General features: G+C 43.2%; 1 protein-coding gene across 5 annotated transcripts in view; it reads right to left on the bottom strand.

The window, feature by feature from the left end:
- Positions 1-6,935: 6,935 nt before the first annotated feature.
- CCDC186 (coiled-coil domain containing 186) overlaps positions 6,936-18,072 on the bottom strand; it is a 35,230-nt gene continuing 24,093 nt past the window's right edge. For all 5 annotated transcript variants that reach the window (XM_066323548.1, XM_066323547.1, XM_066323544.1 and 2 more), the window contains 6 exons: positions 15,712-15,967; positions 14,940-15,129; positions 13,809-13,889; positions 12,570-12,780; positions 11,301-11,520; positions 6,936-10,599 (listed from right to left, as the gene is read on the bottom strand). In XM_066323548.1, the coding sequence (XP_066179645.1) occupies positions 10,516-10,599; positions 11,301-11,520; positions 12,570-12,780; positions 13,809-13,889; positions 14,940-15,129; positions 15,712-15,967 (1,042 nt within the window). In that variant the 3' untranslated portion in view covers positions 6,936-10,515. The remainder of the gene's footprint in view (positions 10,600-11,300; positions 11,521-12,569; positions 12,781-13,808; positions 13,890-14,939; positions 15,130-15,711; positions 15,968-18,072) is intronic.

The following is an 18,072-nucleotide window of genomic DNA, read 5'->3' as shown; positions in this document are numbered from 1 at the left end:
GTGCTGGGATTACAACATTTTCAGAGCCTGTAAAAGACACGGAGCAGAAATCTAGAGAACATACCCCATACCTCTGTCCTACCTGCAGTGCAACCACCAGTACTTGTCTTACAGGTACAACCCCTCCTGACACAGATCTCAAAGATCCCTCAGTAAAGTGCATTTTTTCCTTTTTTTTTTTTTTCAAGAAATGCTAAGAATGTCCTTATCCAGCTTTTTATTTGAGCAAGAGGCAGTGTCCTGGTGCTGAGCTGAAGCTTTCTTGCCTTGCCCTTCTCATCAGGCGTGTTTGTCCTAGTGGGGTTTTTAAATGTTGCGGATTATAAAATAACCAGTTTAAAATGTACAAACCTGAACATGAAGTCTTTGTGGTTGCTGCAGTATTACCCCTAAGGGACAGGCCTGGCTGATGCTTTCATTAAGGTCAAGTCCCTTTTCTTAACACTGGTTTTACTTGTGCCTGCACTTGTGCCCTTGCTCGCCTGCCAGCTGGGAGGCCGACACCCCTGTTACACAAGCGAATGTCGTCGGTGTTTTCCTTCTTGATTGTTCTGCGTGCAGTTTGGATTCCACGAGCGGCGCTCAGCTTATGTCATTGCATCATTTTAATGGTGTTTTTCTTGGCTGCAGGTTTGATTTTCTTGGCTTTGCAGCCAGGGCATCTCTGCAGACACGGACACTCGATAGCTGCTCACGCCGCTTCCCCTTTTGCGCACCTTGCGCTCGCCCCTGCGAGACCAAACCACAAAGGACTGTCTTTGCAGCTCCTCCCTTGCCCATCCACAATGGCCAGCACGCTCCTTTGCTCCTTTCATTTTCATGTATCAGTACTTGGATCAAAGTTGTTACTGTACTACATGAAATCTTTAAAGTTTTCATTATGACAGCAGTGCCTAGAAGATGCCTGCAAGGATCAGGAAGAATTTGTTCTGTGCAGGCAAAACCCAACACTCCTGGTCGTCAAATGCTTCTGCTCTAACCTTCACATGTGAGAGCAAAGGGATAAGGACAGGAGAATAGGATCACCAGGAAATGATAATGCAATGTTACTTATCATGATAGATGCATATTCTTGGTATCAGTCATTTTCAGACCTTTGTCAGCACCTGTGCAAAGGGTTTCAGAGGAACTTGGAGGGATATCTAGGTACTTTTGAGTGGTCACAGTTTGCTTGTCCTTTTCTGGATGCACATCTTCACAACAGAATGAATCTGGGATTCTAGTTTTTTCCTGGGCTGTTTAGCAAAGCTATTCCTTATTCCTGGTAGTTCTCTTTTCAAGGTATCTGCAGCAACACAGGTATCCTAAAACAGTAGTGCAGGGCACTTGATGGATTCATGCAAATCCTCACGTTTTTTCTTTCCAGTACTGTTGTAACACAATTTTCCCTTTCTTGTATGAGCTGACAGTTAAATCATACACATATGTTTTGCCAGTTGAGAATTGTGTTTTCTTATATATTACCAATTATATTTCTTGCCTGTGCTGTCTGTAAAAGAAAGACAAAGCAATCAGCTCCCCCCAAAACAACCTCTTTCTCTAAATCCATCAGAAGTTAGAATCTGCATCTTCCTTTCCTCTCCCCCTGCCCATGCACTTCTACTTCTGTGCTCTGTGCCCAGAGATGGTGTCCCACTCCTTGGAGGAAACACAGTGTCAGGAATCACGAAGCTGAGTGAGGTCTGGCAGGGGCTGGGGTCCCTGGATCCCACACAGGCAGTGAACTCCCAGAAGCATGGAGAGGAAAGAGGAAAAGGGAAAACTGATGGGGCTGTGAGCCGACACACAGACTAGAAGAGGCAGACACTTCTCAGAAGGAACCTCCAAAGTAAATACAATTGTGCAAGCCATTTCTGTGCCACATTTCCAAAGAGAGATTTTCCTGTTCCTCTTTCACATACAGCCACTCAGAAGTGCATGTTTGGATGCCCCAGGGCTGAACAAAGAGAAGTTAGGATCATGCTGTCAGCTGCACTCCAGATCTGGGCATGCAGCACCCTGAGCTCATTCTACAGAGGAGAAGGAAAGCCATGACATTCCAAAAGCAACCAGGGTTTGCTCTTGTGCCAGGATGGCCTTTCTAAAAAAAATATTTCTCTTTCTCCCCATCCCTCAGTCTTAAACCAGCTAGCCAGTTTCCTTCCTCTCCCATGTGTGTTGATCTTAGGCCTTTTTGGGGAAAAGCAGCATCTCCAAGGAGAAAGACTTGGGGGCGCTGGTGGATGAGAAGCTCTGCATGAGCTGGCAGTGTGTGCTTGCAGCCCAGAAAGCCAGTCATGTTCTGGCCTGTATCTAAAGGACTGTGGCCAGTAGGCCAGATTCTCCCCCTCTGCTCCACTCTGGTGAGACCCCACCTGGAACGCTGCATCCACCTCTGGGGGACCAGCAGAAGAAGGATAAGGACCTGTTGGAGAAAGTTCAGAGGGGGTCAACAAAGATACTCAGTGGGCTGGAGCACCCCTACTATTAAAACAGGTAGAAAAAGTTGGGGTTTTTCAGCCTGGAGATGAGAAGGCTCCAGGGAGAAGTTGGAGCATTTTCCACAACCTAAAGGGGCTATAAGAGAGAGAGGGACTTTTTATAAACGTTTGGACATTTATAAAGGGACTTGTTATAAATGTTTGGACATTTTCCCTTGTCCCCCAATAGGACAAGAGGGAGTGGCTTCAAACTGGAAGAGGGCAGGTTTTGTTAGATATTAGGAAGAAATTCTTTACTCTGACATTGGTGAAGTACTGGCACAAATTGAACAGAGAAGTTGTGGATGCCCCATCCATGGAACTGTTCAAGGCCAGGCTGGATGGAGCTTGGAGCAACCTGGTCTAGTGGAAGGTGACCCCATGGCAGTGGGCTTGGAAATAGAAGGCTTTTCAGGCCCTTTCTAACTAAATGATCCTTTGATTCTATGATATGAAGGATCAGAACCCCAGCTGACCTCTCCAGCAGCTGTGTCTGAGGAAGGCTCCTCACTGGTCCCAAGGCAGTCACACAGAGGATGGTGGCCAGACAGGAGCTACTCCTCTGTGCCTCATCCAGCACAGTGGTGACGGGGCATCAGCACAGGAGCCCGTCAGCCTGCTCTGAATCATCCTCTGGAAGGACTTCACTTCCTTGCTCTCTGATCCAAGGCTGCTTTCTTGGCAGACGTCTCCCCACAACAGTTAGTGGTAAAGTCAGTGCTTTGGTTGGTTGGTGTTTTTCCAGTGTTTGCTCTGATACACAATTAATGAAACGTAACTGCCTCCATTTATTGCTCTCTAGAGAATCCCTTGGATTGCAAGTCCTGGCCTTTGGGGACATTTCTATTGTTTCAGCCACCACCAAAGCCAAGGGAAGCTAAATCACGCTCTCTGCAGTGCAGTGGGAGGGAGCTCACCTGCCACTGTGCCCTGGCATTGCCTGAACATTGTCTTCAATGGCAGACACGCCAGAGTGGCTCTGGCATTACAAGGTGACCACTACCCGCGAGGCCTGGGCTCTGTCACCAACCCAAGCAAGGTCAAATCACTTTGAAATAGTTCACTGATCTTTCAGCATCAACAAGCAGCCTTGGAAGACTGCAAGGAAATTCTGAGAGAGGGAAATAATTTGACATAATTCAGGTAAACAGAACAGATCTGTGAGCTTCGTGCTTCAGGCCTGCTGCCAAATCTGCCACGTCTCTTTTCCAAGGGCTTCACCTGCCTCAGGAGCAAAGGTGACTCCATCCAACCTGTGTTTGGCCAGGTCCTGGTTTAGAGGTTTGCCCGTATTTTTGAAGTGCCTGTATGGTAATCATTCCCTGCTGGCAGGAGACTTCCTGAGGCGTTTAGTATTGGGGTTGGACAGCCTGGGAAAGACCACAAAGACTCCCAAGCGCAGCGTTCAAGGTCACACTGGATTGATGGCTGTCCTCTTTAGCAGGTTGGTTTATCAAGGAGAGGCTTTCCTCTGCCAATCCTTGCTGATGGAAAACACCTGCTTGGCACTAGCCGGATCTTTCTAGATCCCAGGAATGTCTGATTAAAGCCAAGCAAAACAAGGGGCTGTGGATTCTGGGGGAGGTTTTACCTGGAGCTGTGGATGGGTTTCACTGCCAGCTGTCCTGCCTCGCTCAAGGCACTCTGTGCAGCACAGAGCATGTGGGAGCTGTGCAACCACCTTGGACAACCTGCAGGTCACAGAGCAGCACTGCCAGGGAAAACAAAGATCCTTGTTTGCCTCAAAAGGCTGAGCCATAACCCGCAGTGCACCAGGAGCTGCTTGGACAGTTCCAGGAGCAGGTGGACAGGCAAAGACCTCACTGTGGGACAGTCCTGTTCCCTGTGCCAGCCACCCCCATGGGTTTGAGTGAGCTCTGGGTCAAAGCAGATACATGGCAAGGGGAAGGGAACAGGGGAAGGGCATTACAGGTTTGGTTGTCAGCAGCCTGTGTCACTCCACATGAGAAGCTGCCAGCAGCTCATTCTGATTTCTCATTTTACCTCATGGGTGAAGATCCCTTCTCCAGAGGGGTGAAGCCCTTAAATATTTTCAAGAGTCCATCTAATCAATATTGCTCTGATAATTTAATTACGAAGATGAAGCCAGGGCAGTTAATAGTGACAAGTCACTTACAGCATGAACATGTCAGAGCTCCGAGCCCAGGTTTGGTTTGGTTTTTTCAACCTCTTTGACTTGAAGTTTTCTGAGAGTTTGCAGGACCACAACACAGGTCTAGGCTTACCATCACAAGGTCTGGTTTTGCAGGCATATGCTGCTTTTACCCACAGTGTTGATACAAGTAATTCTCACCTTCTTCCTCTCCCCTGAGCCAGGCACTGACGAGAGTTAAAATAATTTAAGATCTATCATTTTCAGAGACCTTTTAACAACTTCCTTTCACAGTGCAGCCTCACAAACCCTTCTGTCTGCTGCAGATCGCAGCTTGAATAAACTGCCTTGCATTTGCACCCTGCTTCAATCCATCTCCAAAGGCAGCTGCAGCTCCCAAAGAACTGCAGGTTGGATGGCCCAGGGCAGTGTTTAAGGACACCCCAGAGCAAGCAGCAGTGCCTGCTGGGCTGTGCTCACCTACCTGGTGTCAAACACCAGTGCACTTTGGTCAGAGCTCACAGACTTCATGCTTTGATTTGCTGCTTTTCCTTATTCCTCACACTCAGGATTATTTTAAAATAGAAACTTCTTAAGAAGCTCTTAGACATTCATAGGGCTCAGCCTGCTAGTGAGCAAGCTGCTTCACTTGAGGCATTTGAGCAGCCCTGCTGAGATGTGTGGGCAGCTGCACATGGTCAAGAGTCCAGAGAAACTGGACCAGAGGATTTCCTGACTATGGGGCAATCCACGGGAGCAGAAGAGCAACTAACACATCTAACAGCATATTTATACACCTTAGATGAGAACAACTCGCTCAGCAGCACTCTGCTACTGCAACAGTTACATTTATGCATGCAAAAATCTCACAAAATCTGGCACAGACCCACTGTGGTTTGATGCAAAACAGCCTAAAAACAACCGCAACAAAACCTCCAGCAGAGCTTGCTATTAAAAGTCCCCTTAAAATAAAACAGAGAGAGAGAGAAATAGAAGTGATGATTTCCTCATTCACAATCAGCCAGAGAAGAGAACTGCTAGCATTTGGTTAGATATTTATCACACAGTAGCTGCAGTATCAGCCTGGCTTCCTTTAGCACCAGACATTTAATGTGCCATGAGAACGCTTCCTCTGCACACAGAGCTCAGCTGGGTCAGGCTCACACATAGACCCAAAACCAGGAGTGGGAAGTTGTTGGTCAAATGGTCACTTGCAAATAGCACCAAAGCCAAAATTAGTATTTGAGGAAGCTTAGCTTCAGGCTGTTTCCAAACAGCAGCATTAAAATACTTAATTTAATTAAAGAAATACTTAAATTAAATAAATAAATAAATAGAAGCACAAATAAACCTTGATTTTTGATCACATCTGTCACCAACAACTGTACCTGCTATCAGTGGAAAATCTGGAAGAAAAACTGTTCTGTGAAACTGAGCTGTGAAACAATTTCAGTATAGGGGTCCTACACGTAACTGTAACCACAAAAATCACTGGGAGCCCTTGGCCTGGTCCTGGGAAGCTTGCAGTTGTTTGCCATTAAATTTCAGCAAAAGATAGAACACTTCATTCTCTCATTTAAGGTATTCTGGGAGACACTAAAATAAACTCCATAAATTATCACCTTCACTTTTTGTTATTCGTTTCGCTTTTTTCTGGCTCCCTGCAAGGGCAGGACAACCCATATCAATCTCATTCCCAGGTTTTTAATGTATGCACTGCCAGCAACCAGACACGATCACTTACTATTTTTATTAAAAATACTATTATGGCTAAAAAACAATCTCTGTTAGATCTCTGCAAGAGAATAAATAAATCAGAGGAGCAAATGTGGAGCTGCAGCCAAGAAACCAGTCCTTGCTGCTGGGATTGTGGGATACCCAAAATTCCTGTTATGGGAGGGAAAAGCACCGAGGGCAATTGCAGGGACTGCGGTCCTGAACTGCAGCACCGCTCTTGCCTGTCCACAGCAATCCCCCAGGGATGAACACAGCGGGAGAGGTGTTTTGGCTGTGCTGGGCTGTTCCTCCCTGTGGCAGCAGCGGAGAAGAGGCACTGCCACCTCCCGTTTAGCGGCTGCAATAGGCGAGCACGGAGGGGCAGGACGCCGCAGCACTGCTCGGGTCCCCTGCCTACAGCCAGAGCCACTCGAGGGCAGCAAGAAGAGTCTCGGTGGTGGCCAGAACAGCCTGCACACAGTCCAGCTGCTTCCAGCCCAGAGTGTTTGTCTACAGGCACCACGAGCTCTCACTGCCCAGGGATGAGCACCCAGCACAGAGCCTGCTGCCATCCCACTCTGAGAGCTGCCAGCACAACTGGAGCCAGGCAGCAGCAAACAGTGGGACAAATCAGACCCAAACCAAGCTTTCATACATTCGTATGTTTATTATTTCAAAGTACAGTATATACATAAGGTATAGCAATACCTTCGAAAACTTTATACAGAAACAGGTATCTACAAAATTAAGTCAGACATTCTTTGTATAGGACTTACACACATAGATTGGAAGAATCAACAGTTTCACACAGACATGAAAATGGGAAGGAAACACCCATCCATCTTGGAAAAGCTCTAAATACCACCCAGCTCCCTCTGCAACACAGGCACCTGTCCCTGGACAGGTGAGACAGGGTGCACCTGATTCCTTGTGCCACCTGCTGCTGGTGTTCACCTCACAGTGACTGGCACAGGAAAGGTGAGGGTCCCTTGGGACAGGCCTTGCCCTCTGGACCCCTCCCAAGATTCAGGTCTCTGCAGCATGTGGACACTCAGCTTTACATATGATGCACTGGAAGCCAGACATAGTTTTTAATTTTTTCTTTTTCACTTATGAACCAGAACATTGCAATTAAAAATATTTTAAGAGAGATACTACAGGTGTTGCCAGCAACAAGTGAAGATAATGAGAAAATGTTCAAGGAAGAAATCAATCTCCAGTTTTCTGGACACTATAATTAAAAATATTGCACAAGTCTGTATGGCAGCAAGCCAGTGATTTCTGTAGCATAAAATGGTATTCTTCAGGTCAGAGAGCCTGGCTTCTGACAATGCCAGTGCTGGATTTTACAGAGGCTGGAAAAGCATAGGCAGCTTTTTTGTAGGGGACTCTAACATCTGTTTGTGCGATGTTTAAATCAAAAGAGCACCCTGAGTATTTAAGAAACAGATGTTTAAGCTTGTAAGACACAACCAGGCACAAGCTTGGAATTTTCAAAATCAGCCTGTGGCAATTACACATCTAATGGACACTGAATTTCAGTGACAGGCATGTAGCTACATGCTCCAGGCTGCCTTCATGATTAGTTTATGAATTTACCGGTTTGTCTCTAAAATTCAGTTTATCTGAGGACAGCTTTCAATTTCAGGTTCATAATATAATTTCCAAAACAAGGGAAAGTGGGATGAGATCACTACACAAGCGTCACACCCACCCTGCACCAGCTGGTGCTCACCTGTGTGAGCCACCCCACAGAAACACCTTTCCATACAAAGTGTTCTTAGTACTGCACCAACAACACTCCTGACAAGCCACCCCATGGAAACAGGGCCAGCAACACTTTATGGCTGATACATCACTGCCTCTCAAAAAGGAGGAACAGCCTTGTGCCAAGTTGCTGGCTGACCCCATCAGGTACTCATCACCCCCCAAGCTGACTGGAGAGTCACCAATGTACAAGCCAGAATGAGTTTTCCATCTCTAACAGATACCTTTAAAATAACCCCTGTGGATGACAGCTTTGGTCCATGAAAACACTGTCCACAATGAACAACGTGGTATTTTGGCTGCTTTGTGTGTCTCCATAACCAAGGAAAAAAAAAAAAAGTCTGAGAAGTTATTAGTGCTACAAAGAGCAAGCAGCATTTCCACCAGGGCAGGAGGACAGCTAACTAGGTTTCTCAACTTAAAAGGAGAAACAACCATGCCAAAAAGAAGTAAGAATTTCTACAAAGCCATTGCACTGATTCCATCTGCACCACACCCCTCCTTCATTCACACTGTACACCTGGAGAACATACATTAAAAGATTACAATATTAACACGGTATCTAAAATACTGGAGTTATTCAGCTGAATGCCTGAAAACATCCAGAGATCTGGTACATTAAAGCATGAAAGCACAAACACACAAGAGCTAAGCTATGTTTTAGCATGCAAATTGTTCTAAAGTACTTTCTCTCAGCAGAAGATCCAAGCTCAGTCATGAGCAACTGTCTGTTCGCTTCCTGGAAGCTGTGACAAATCTGTTTCAGCAGAGCCAGGTATTTTCCTCTCCACATCACTTAAAACAACAGTAAAGCAGAAGTAGTCCCATGACTGGACTGGCCCAAATTTCCTAACATTTCAGATAACCATTGCTCTCAGGAATTAGAAAAATAGATGTATAAAAACCCACCCAGATTAAAGGCTTGCAGTTTCTACATAGTGCTTGCTCAGGTTTTAAACAATTTGCTCCCATTCTCCCTTTCCAAAGGAATGCTTAATCCTTTGACACTGAAGGGACCTGCCACCCCAGACTCTTGAAGCTCTCTGGACCACAAACCAGGTCTTGATCCCAACAAGGACTGTCAGAGATGCCTATCTTTAGACTAACAAGGAAGTCCCACTGTCTTGAACCAAACTATTCAAACCAAATAAGGCTCTTTTGCTCTTTTTTTTTTTTTTATTACAAAGCCCAGGCAACGCAGTGGCATCTGAAAACAGAGTTCACATCCTTAAGTCATCCAGATGTCTGATCAATTATCCTTCTCTGTGCTGCCAAATTCAGGTCCCTTGTTTTGTGTACAATGCAAACAGTGCCTGCAGTAAGACAGATTCTCCCCACACGCCCCTTTTTGATTAAAATAGCTAAAGCATTGCTATTATAAATGTACACTGACTGTTTTTTACATGGCAATAGGAAGTTCAAGTATTTAATAAAAACCTGAAGTATGTATTTACACGGTGATCTGATCAATTGATTTTGGTCAAGAGGTGATAGATACAGAAACTACACACATACTGCTCGAATAAAGATATTTCGGATCCTGTATATTACTTATCAAATGTGAACTAAACCAAATCTTGTCACCCTGATACTCTTCCTCCATCACCCTCTCAGCCCCTGAAGGACTATGTAACAGTTTTCAGTTATTTTGACCAATTAATTCTTCACGACAGAAACATCAAGGGGTTGCACAGATTTCTGTGCCACTTTCACAGTCCAGCAACAGATTAGAATCCCATTTAGAGCTATTTCTTATTTCTTACCATTATTGTCACTAGTTGGTCTAGTCACAGCTAATGAGAAAGTTTCATTAGCTTCTATCTGTCTTTCTAATTCCTTAGTTTTACTGTTGTTTCACTCCCCTGGAATAAAGAAATTGACCAGCTGAATGTTAATCTAAAGCAAAAAATATGCAATATCATGGCCACCACTTAAACTCCAAAATTTTTGTAATAAAACATTATTCCATGCATATGTCAAAAATGCTTAATCAACCCAAAGATCAGAAATAATACGCAAGAAAGGAAATAAACATCTGAAAGCCCTTAAAGCTCAGTAACACTGGATATGTTCAATAGCAACTAAGACATAATTGGCTTTATTTTTTTTTCAAGCTCCATCATTAAGAGACTGATTAATTACACAGTGCAGAAATTAAAATCTCATGGCAACTCACTCCAAACAGTCTGCACTGCAAAGCATCTGTAATTCAAATAGAAGTTTCAGATAAATGTAGTGTGCAGTGAATTCCAGCAGTGCCTCAGGCTCTGGGGTACTGGGTAGACAGAACCACACAGATGCCAAATCCTGTTGATCTCTCACATGAGTGAGCCTGTGTGGCCAAAGGCTTCTTTTGCAAAAACCCAGATGCTTGTGCTGGCAGGCAGAATGTAAAACACAGTGGTCTGTAGCACCTGCCTTTTCTGCATCTTCCCGTTGGTTAGTCCCCAGAAGTTTTAGTTATGTCTGCTTTATTCTCTGTTCCAGTTCATGCTTGTGTTTAATAAGCCGTTCTATTTCTGTTCCTAAAGTTTGCAGGTTTTCCTTCGTGGGGGGAAAAAAATGATAAGGTAAGTTATAAAGGGAAATGAGTCCATCAGCACAAAATGCACTAATAAGTCAAAATTACTGTTTATGTCAGCAGGTTGATACTTTAAAGTATCCAGAACAAATGCAAATTATTGGAGTCAGAAAAAACCCAAACTCATTTCAATAAAAAACTCAAAGCTCTTGGCAAGTCCTGTTTTGCAGTTACCAGTATTCTACAGGATGCCTAGAAGGTAGAATGCTAGTTCCCCATAGCATTTAAGGGAAATGACGGTTACAGGAAGAGATCTCCAGCTTGTGCAGAGCCCTGCAGCCCAGCTGGCAGCCTGCACACCGTTTCCAGCCTGCCATCTCTCCCTGGCAGCAGAGGTGCTGCCCCAGCAGCTCAGGAGGTCCAAGCAGGCAGGGCCCATGCTTCTGGCTCCACATGCCCAGGGGAGAGCACAGAGAGCTGTGCCCTGCTGAAGGCACAGGCACTGCAGATCTTATCTCAAGCAGCAGCCCACTAGTGCATCGTGCTCTGAGGGCCCTACACTGGAGGAACAGGCTATCATGTCACATAACACCCTGGTTAACCTCAATGCTGTCAGTGGCACCAAATCACAATGAGCTGTCTTCTGAAAAGCTTTTACAGCAAGCAGTGAAGGGAGCATCTGAGAACCACAAGAATGTGCAGAAAAACTGGCACAGCTACTCACTTTCAATGTAATATTCTTCAGTAATGTATCTTCTAACACAGCCTGAAGCTTCCTGTTTATCTCTAAGGAGAGTTCCAAGGTGAGCCCACTGTCTGCAGGGTGAGATGTATACAGAGATGCCATAATCCCCCCACGCCTGCTCAAGTGAACCTTGTTGAAGTCAGAGGCCTCTGATGAGAGGGTTCCAGCTTCTTCCCGCAAAATATAGCTCTGAATAATTCTGGAGGATAAAAAAATAAAAAACCAACATCATAGCATCACAAGGCAGAGAAGAGTCAGACACTGAAGTAACTTCAGATTCCTGATATGAGTAATTTTATTTTCAAGCAGTACTGTATTACCAAAAAAGCAGTGGAATTTTACTCCTGCAATTTCTATGTCAGAGGAAAATTTGGGATACCAATAGCGATACAGGAAATGCTGGTAAGCTAAGAGACTACAGTGTGCAGGTTTTATTTATTTTAAAGCATTCTGAAAAGCTACTGGGACAAGAAAGGCCTTCCTCATAAAAAGTCTACTTTTCTTTGCTGAAGGACTCCAGACATGGAATCTTAAGCTTTCTACACAGGAGAAAAGAATTACGAAGTCATTTCTCAAGAGTGTTCCCAAGCTGTAATCATGTTCTGTGAAATGGCATCAACTGGGCAAAAATGCATGGACTCATCAAGCAAGGGCTGTTCTTAACAGGCAGCTGCATCTTCCATAAGCAGCCTGGAATTTCTTATTCTCCTCACTGAAGTTCCAGACATTTTCCTGGAAGATGAGATTTTCATTTAAGTGGAATTTTGTCTCACACATTAACCACTGACCACCTCTGGCTCAGATACATCATTTATTTGATATGTATACCAGAGTACTATCTGGAATAATGCAGATTCTCCTTCCAAAAAAAACCCACAATCAGCACCCTTTTAAACACATGAAGAGAATGGACTCTTCTGTTAGCCAGTGGCAGCAGTCCACCTCAAATCAGCCACCTGCTGACCATTTTGCTACCAAAAAACCCACTTGTGCCAGTTTATTCCTCCTGAAAAAATTCAGTAATAGTACTAATAGACAAAAACCTGGCAATTACTATAACTGCTGGGAAAAGACAGAAAATAAAACCCAAAACTAATTCTATCTTTGAAATCTACTATCACTGCAGTATTTCTACTGTTTAAAACATTTTCATTTAGATAATTACTTTTCTTTACATAAAATCCAGAATACTTGCCTAGTGCATCAGCTCAACACTGAAAACCCGCCTGAACGGAACATAGAACATACTTTGTTTTTTTCCTGATTTCCTCCACCAGCTGTTTAATGTGATCCTCCATAAACTCCATCTTCTCGTTTTTTCGAGCATGTGCCTTCTGCAGCCTCAGGATTCTTTCAACCAAGACAGCCTTGTCCACCTCTGGGAAGCTGTCCACAGCCACTGCAGAGCCAGTGTTCTCAGGTGACCGATCCTCGTTGCTGCTCCGCGCGTTCAGGGACCCTGCCAACACATCAGTTTTTGTAAAAACTCCTTCAGATCTTACATGAGGTGAAGTGCCCCCAGCAGAGTAGTGCATGCACTCTCACTACCTGTCAGGAGCTGAGGATACTTTCCCAACATGCCAGTTTTCTTTTGTGTTAGTGGGGTTTTCTCTAAAGGATCCTTACAGTGTTTAAATGAGACACACTGGGACAGCCACTGCAGTCCCCTCCTGTCCTGTGGGTGCACTGCCTTTGGTGTGAGTGTGCTCCCTTTCAGGAATTCCCACTTAAACACCTTCATGTCCATTTACTTGGCACAAGACTGAGCTGATTTTAAACGTGTTTTGGAGTGAACTAAAATTACAATAGTATGAAAACCTTATAGACTCACAAAAGCCCTACATATAAACACTGCAGCCCTGATCACTTACAGCTTGCAGTATTTTCTTTACATTCTGCTGTTCTTTTGAAGAATGTCTCTCTCACACAGTGAGATTACAGGACACCTGGACAGAACTAAGTCAACTTAAAACTCAAAGATAACAAGGAAGGAAACATGCTGTTTAAAGATCACTCCTTTTGCACTAACTGGATAGAAAGTAATGAATATTACATAAACCCATTGATGTCTCTAATGATGCTAATTGATTTCTCATTTACACAGTTGCAACTGTCAATAGAGCAATTAAACAATGTTGGAAGCCACTGCTCATTTCTATTTTGCCTCTGGCAGCATGTAAAAGGGTCCTCTATAAACTGGAGTCCTCTTGAGCTTCCTCCAAACACAAAAGCAACGGAATAAAAAAGGCAGGTATTTAAAAAGAACCAAGATATATAAACATCATAAACATTACACTTCAATCACATAATAGGCACCTACAACTGCAGTCAGTCAAATGCATTTTGCTGCACAGAGGCTATTTTGTCAGCTTTAATGAGAGGCTGCCCACACACTGCATATGAACAAACCACATTAAGGCAAGCACACTGTGGCAACCTTGTTAAGACTGAAGGGCTGTTTGGCAGCCCTGCTATGTGCTCCATTACCTGATGAACTGGAACGGCTCCCCATGCTGCTGACTTCTTTGTCATAATTACCATTTTCCATCTGATCCAATTTCCTCCGTGCTGAAAGTATTAACAAAATTATGATTACCAATAGAAGAGTAAGAACTAAAATTACAGTGTTACCCAACATACAGAACCTTTAATCATCTGCACTAATTTAACGTGATGTGACAACTGAAAGACAATGGTAGCAACTAAAAACAAAACCCAAACAGCTCCTTATCTCTCTCAGACCCCAGCCATGAAGTGCCTGGATGCAACACCCACCATGATCCCTACACAGTGCTATAGCTGCCAGTTGAAGGGGTAATGTCATACATAGGATTAACTGGGACCAGTAAGACTTCTATTTGATTTTACTTTTGATTAGGTCTGCCACGTAAATTACCACCGATGTTGGCAACTCTGTTCCAGCATCTCATAAGTGTATTACTAGAGTAGTACTTGTGCCAGAAGCACCACTCACTCACTAGGGATCAAGAGGGGAAAGCACACAGCTGCTCTTAAATGTACAAAAAGAGACATGGAACTTGTCTTGCACAGTGCCAATAGGATCTCTTATTTCAAGCATACTTCAAATACATTTAATTATCTTCAAATCTATTTGCATTCAGAGTTTATGCATTGTTGGGTATTTGATGACTTCTATTTGTAGACAAAATTAGTCATCAGTCTCTCCATATCCAGCTTTAAAAACTGAAGCGCTCTGTTTAATATACTAAAAAAATAACTGTCACCAGCAATTCCTGATACAGTCAGCAACTAGAAAACTTCTGGCAACTTCTGAATATACTCCTACACAGACCAGGATCCACATATACCTACACTGACATTTCAGTAGTCAGATACATCATAACAAAGACTAAGCTCTTTTGAAATCAGTATTTCATTTTATGTCTAAGCCCACTTCAAAAGTTACATTTTAGACTGAAAATTAACACAAAGGCTTGTAACTGGAGTTTCCACAAGGTCTAACTTGCTCTCTCTCATTGTCTTTAGGGACAGGGAGAGCTTGCACGGTGACAACTCAAGCAGTGAGCACTCACAGACAGGACCTGAGTCTCTACTAGAAACTGAAGGGGCTGACTCAGAAATGAAAAGAATCTCCACCTAGCTGAAGTTGTTTTGTGAGGTCTTTTAGGTTTGCTGCGTGCTTGCGCTTCTGGGTAGCCAGGTCATCCTTCAGCTCATCCACGTGGGTCTTCAGTGCTGACACTTCTCCCTGCTCTGAGGCCAGCTGAGCCTGCAAGGTCTCAACCTCTGACTTCCGCTGATCCTCCTCCTTCTGTAACCTGATGGCCTGGAATTGGGATTTTATTTTCAGTCATACACAAAAAAATTCCAGCCTAATCACAGTGCATGCTCAACATCCCTAAATGCACTTTTCACCTGGGAATTATTCACACTTTACATTTATTATTTAGGCTGAACACTAGCACTTCACATGATTATTAAGAATCCTCACATCCAAAGCATCTACATGATACAGTACAAAGTCACCTTCCATGACACACTAAGTTTATTAAAAATGACATTTATCTCATAGTACAAACAAGACCTGAGGAACAGTTTACAGTAATGAATTTCACAGGCAAATCAGAACCTTTTGTCTGTTTCAATTACAGCTGCAGAGAAAACAACTCTCTGCTCCCAATAAGCCAGAAAGAGCAACACAGTGACACCTCCTCATTCCACTGCAGTGTGCCTCAGGATTTCTTTCAGCTTGGCAACATAAGGTGTTCATATCCCACTGCTACTAATGGCAAATTCAAGGAAAAACTGCAGTCAGGTAAGTGAAGATACAAGGTGGTATTCATGTGCTACATCTTTATCTGCATCAGACACCTTACTAGAGGGAAAACAAGCTGCCGACTGTACTCACCAGATCATCTTTAGTCTGTTGAACACAGTCCAGCTGATTCTGCAGCTCTCTTTCACTGTAAGAAAGCTTATCCAACTGGCTCTGTAAGGAATTGTTTTCAGACTGAAGCTGTGCATTCTTACTGGTTAATTTCTCAGTGAATGCCAATAGCTCAGATTCTCTTTTCCGACTACCTTCAATGTCCTTCTGAAGATCAGCAACCAGAGAATTGAAACCATCTATTTCTTCCTTTAAAGCATTGATTTCTTGTTCATCTCTGTCAAAACAATTGTATCTCATTAGAGATAACCTGGGCTTAAAGATATGAAGCTTTACTGCAATAAAAGCATTCAGGTCAAATCCAAATAAGGCAGTGGAACAATTAATGACCCCAGGCTGTGTGTTAGTCACTGGATCATTTTAAACATGAAGGGAGTTTTCACTTCGTTTCACGACACGCTGCAGTGCTGAAATGACAGATTTCTGCATCCTGCAGAGGACGCAGGCATTAGCTCATCAAGGAGGACCATCTCTCCATATTCAACTTCTTCCTATCTATGATCAGGGTACAAAAAAAACCCTCAAATCCAGACCTGGTAGGTGATAGGAAGGTTTTTAAACCCAACAAAGGTGGCCAATCTGTAAGAGGCCTTATTTTTAAGAAACAGGGAACTACTCCAGTTTGGATTTCTCTAGGACAGCAGTATGGCAATTCCTGACACATCCTTATCCAAGCCCTGCAGCTCTGAATCAAAGGGCCTGTCTTACTTTACTACTCCTCCCGCCAAAATCAAGTCCTTCCTCTCTACTAAACAAGTTTTTATTTCTACTGAAAGACTTCCATTAGGAGACTTTTGATCTATGACATCCAATCTGAGTGAAAAATGCTGCATCTTCAGTTATCATCAACGTTCTACAAAAAGTGTTTGAAATTAATTCCAAAATTTAATAGCTGTTAAAAATATTACAGACTAAAAACATGCCTCTTATTAGCTCTTGCAATATTAGTTCATTAATTCTTCAATTCAACAGTATTTTACACACTTCTAAAATTTTACTTTCTAACATCAGCAGAAAAAACTTCACCTTTCTCACAGGGAGTGTGTATATTCAAATTTAAATACAAAATTAAAATTACACAAAGCAAGAGCACACGTTTCATTTAATTTCCTGACAGACACGGCAATTATGAGGAGGTTCAACTCACTTTAAATCAAGAATCCTGTAATGATTTGTTTCCCCAAGAAGAGCCAAGACCCATTCATTTGTGCTGCAAAGTATCTCACCTGTAGTTCCCATTAAAAAACCTGTGCCAGAAGGGTATGCTTATATTTTACATTTTCAAATACGTTGTTTCATCATGACACCAGATATCTCTGCCTAGCAGTCAGGGTTGGATCAGACAAAATTAAAGGTTTAGACCATTCTAAAAGAGATGTTTAGCTTATCCTTAAAAATTCGCAAATGAAGGAGACCAAGAACACTGGAGGTGATCAGTATCCAGATCAGCCATGAAGTTCTTCCCAGCATTGAACCTAAAATTATATTGCTCCAGTGCTGAATATTTACTTTTTAATACAGTCTTTATACATTTCAGGGTGTCTGCCTTGAAACTGAAATAAAAAACAATATGAAATTTGATGTAGGGATAATAAATGTTGTATGGGAAGGATACTGAAAAAAAATCCAAACTGAATAGGAATGAGACACATATTTAAGCATGTCTCAATTCCTGAGAGGAAAAGATAAGTGGAAACACATTTGTAGTTTCACACTTTGATCACAGTCACTTTAATTCATTTGGCAAGATTCCAAGTGAAAAATAACTGTTACTGATGCAGGTGTAGGCTCCAGTAGTTTCTAGCACACAGCAGTTTCCCTGGAAAGACACCGTGACAATTCAGGTGACCAGCACACAGCAAATGCAAACTGGTTGATTTGCTAAACCTTGAAGGTGGCCTATAATTACAGAAATACTTTCCAATGATAAATAAGAACTGTTTACCAGCATGAGAGGAACGGACACATGGGTGGTTCTGCCTATCTGACATTTGTCTATCTCCATTTATGCAACACCACTGCAACCAGCAAAGTGGCCAGCATTTGTATATCCCAGCCCATATGTACCACACAGACATGGGACCATGCTCAGACACTCCTAGAGCATACATGAGCCCAGCCCTCCCCTGAGATTATTTCTCTCACATTCTCAAATGAGCAAACTTCGACACTGCAGAATGAATTCCAGTCCATTAGAAAGAAAAGTGCCCCATACTGTCTCAATACAGCATCTGTCAAGTAAGTAAAATTCTTCTCATCAAGTACATCATTCATCCATCACAATTTTAAAACAATTTATCTTTCCAGTTTAATTGCTCCCCT

This window comes from Sylvia atricapilla, chromosome 8, assembly GCF_009819655.1.
Source record: "Sylvia atricapilla isolate bSylAtr1 chromosome 8, bSylAtr1.pri, whole genome shotgun sequence".
NCBI lineage: Eukaryota > Metazoa > Chordata > Aves > Passeriformes > Sylviidae > Sylvia > Sylvia atricapilla.
This window is presented reverse-complemented; position numbering and strand designations above follow the sequence as displayed.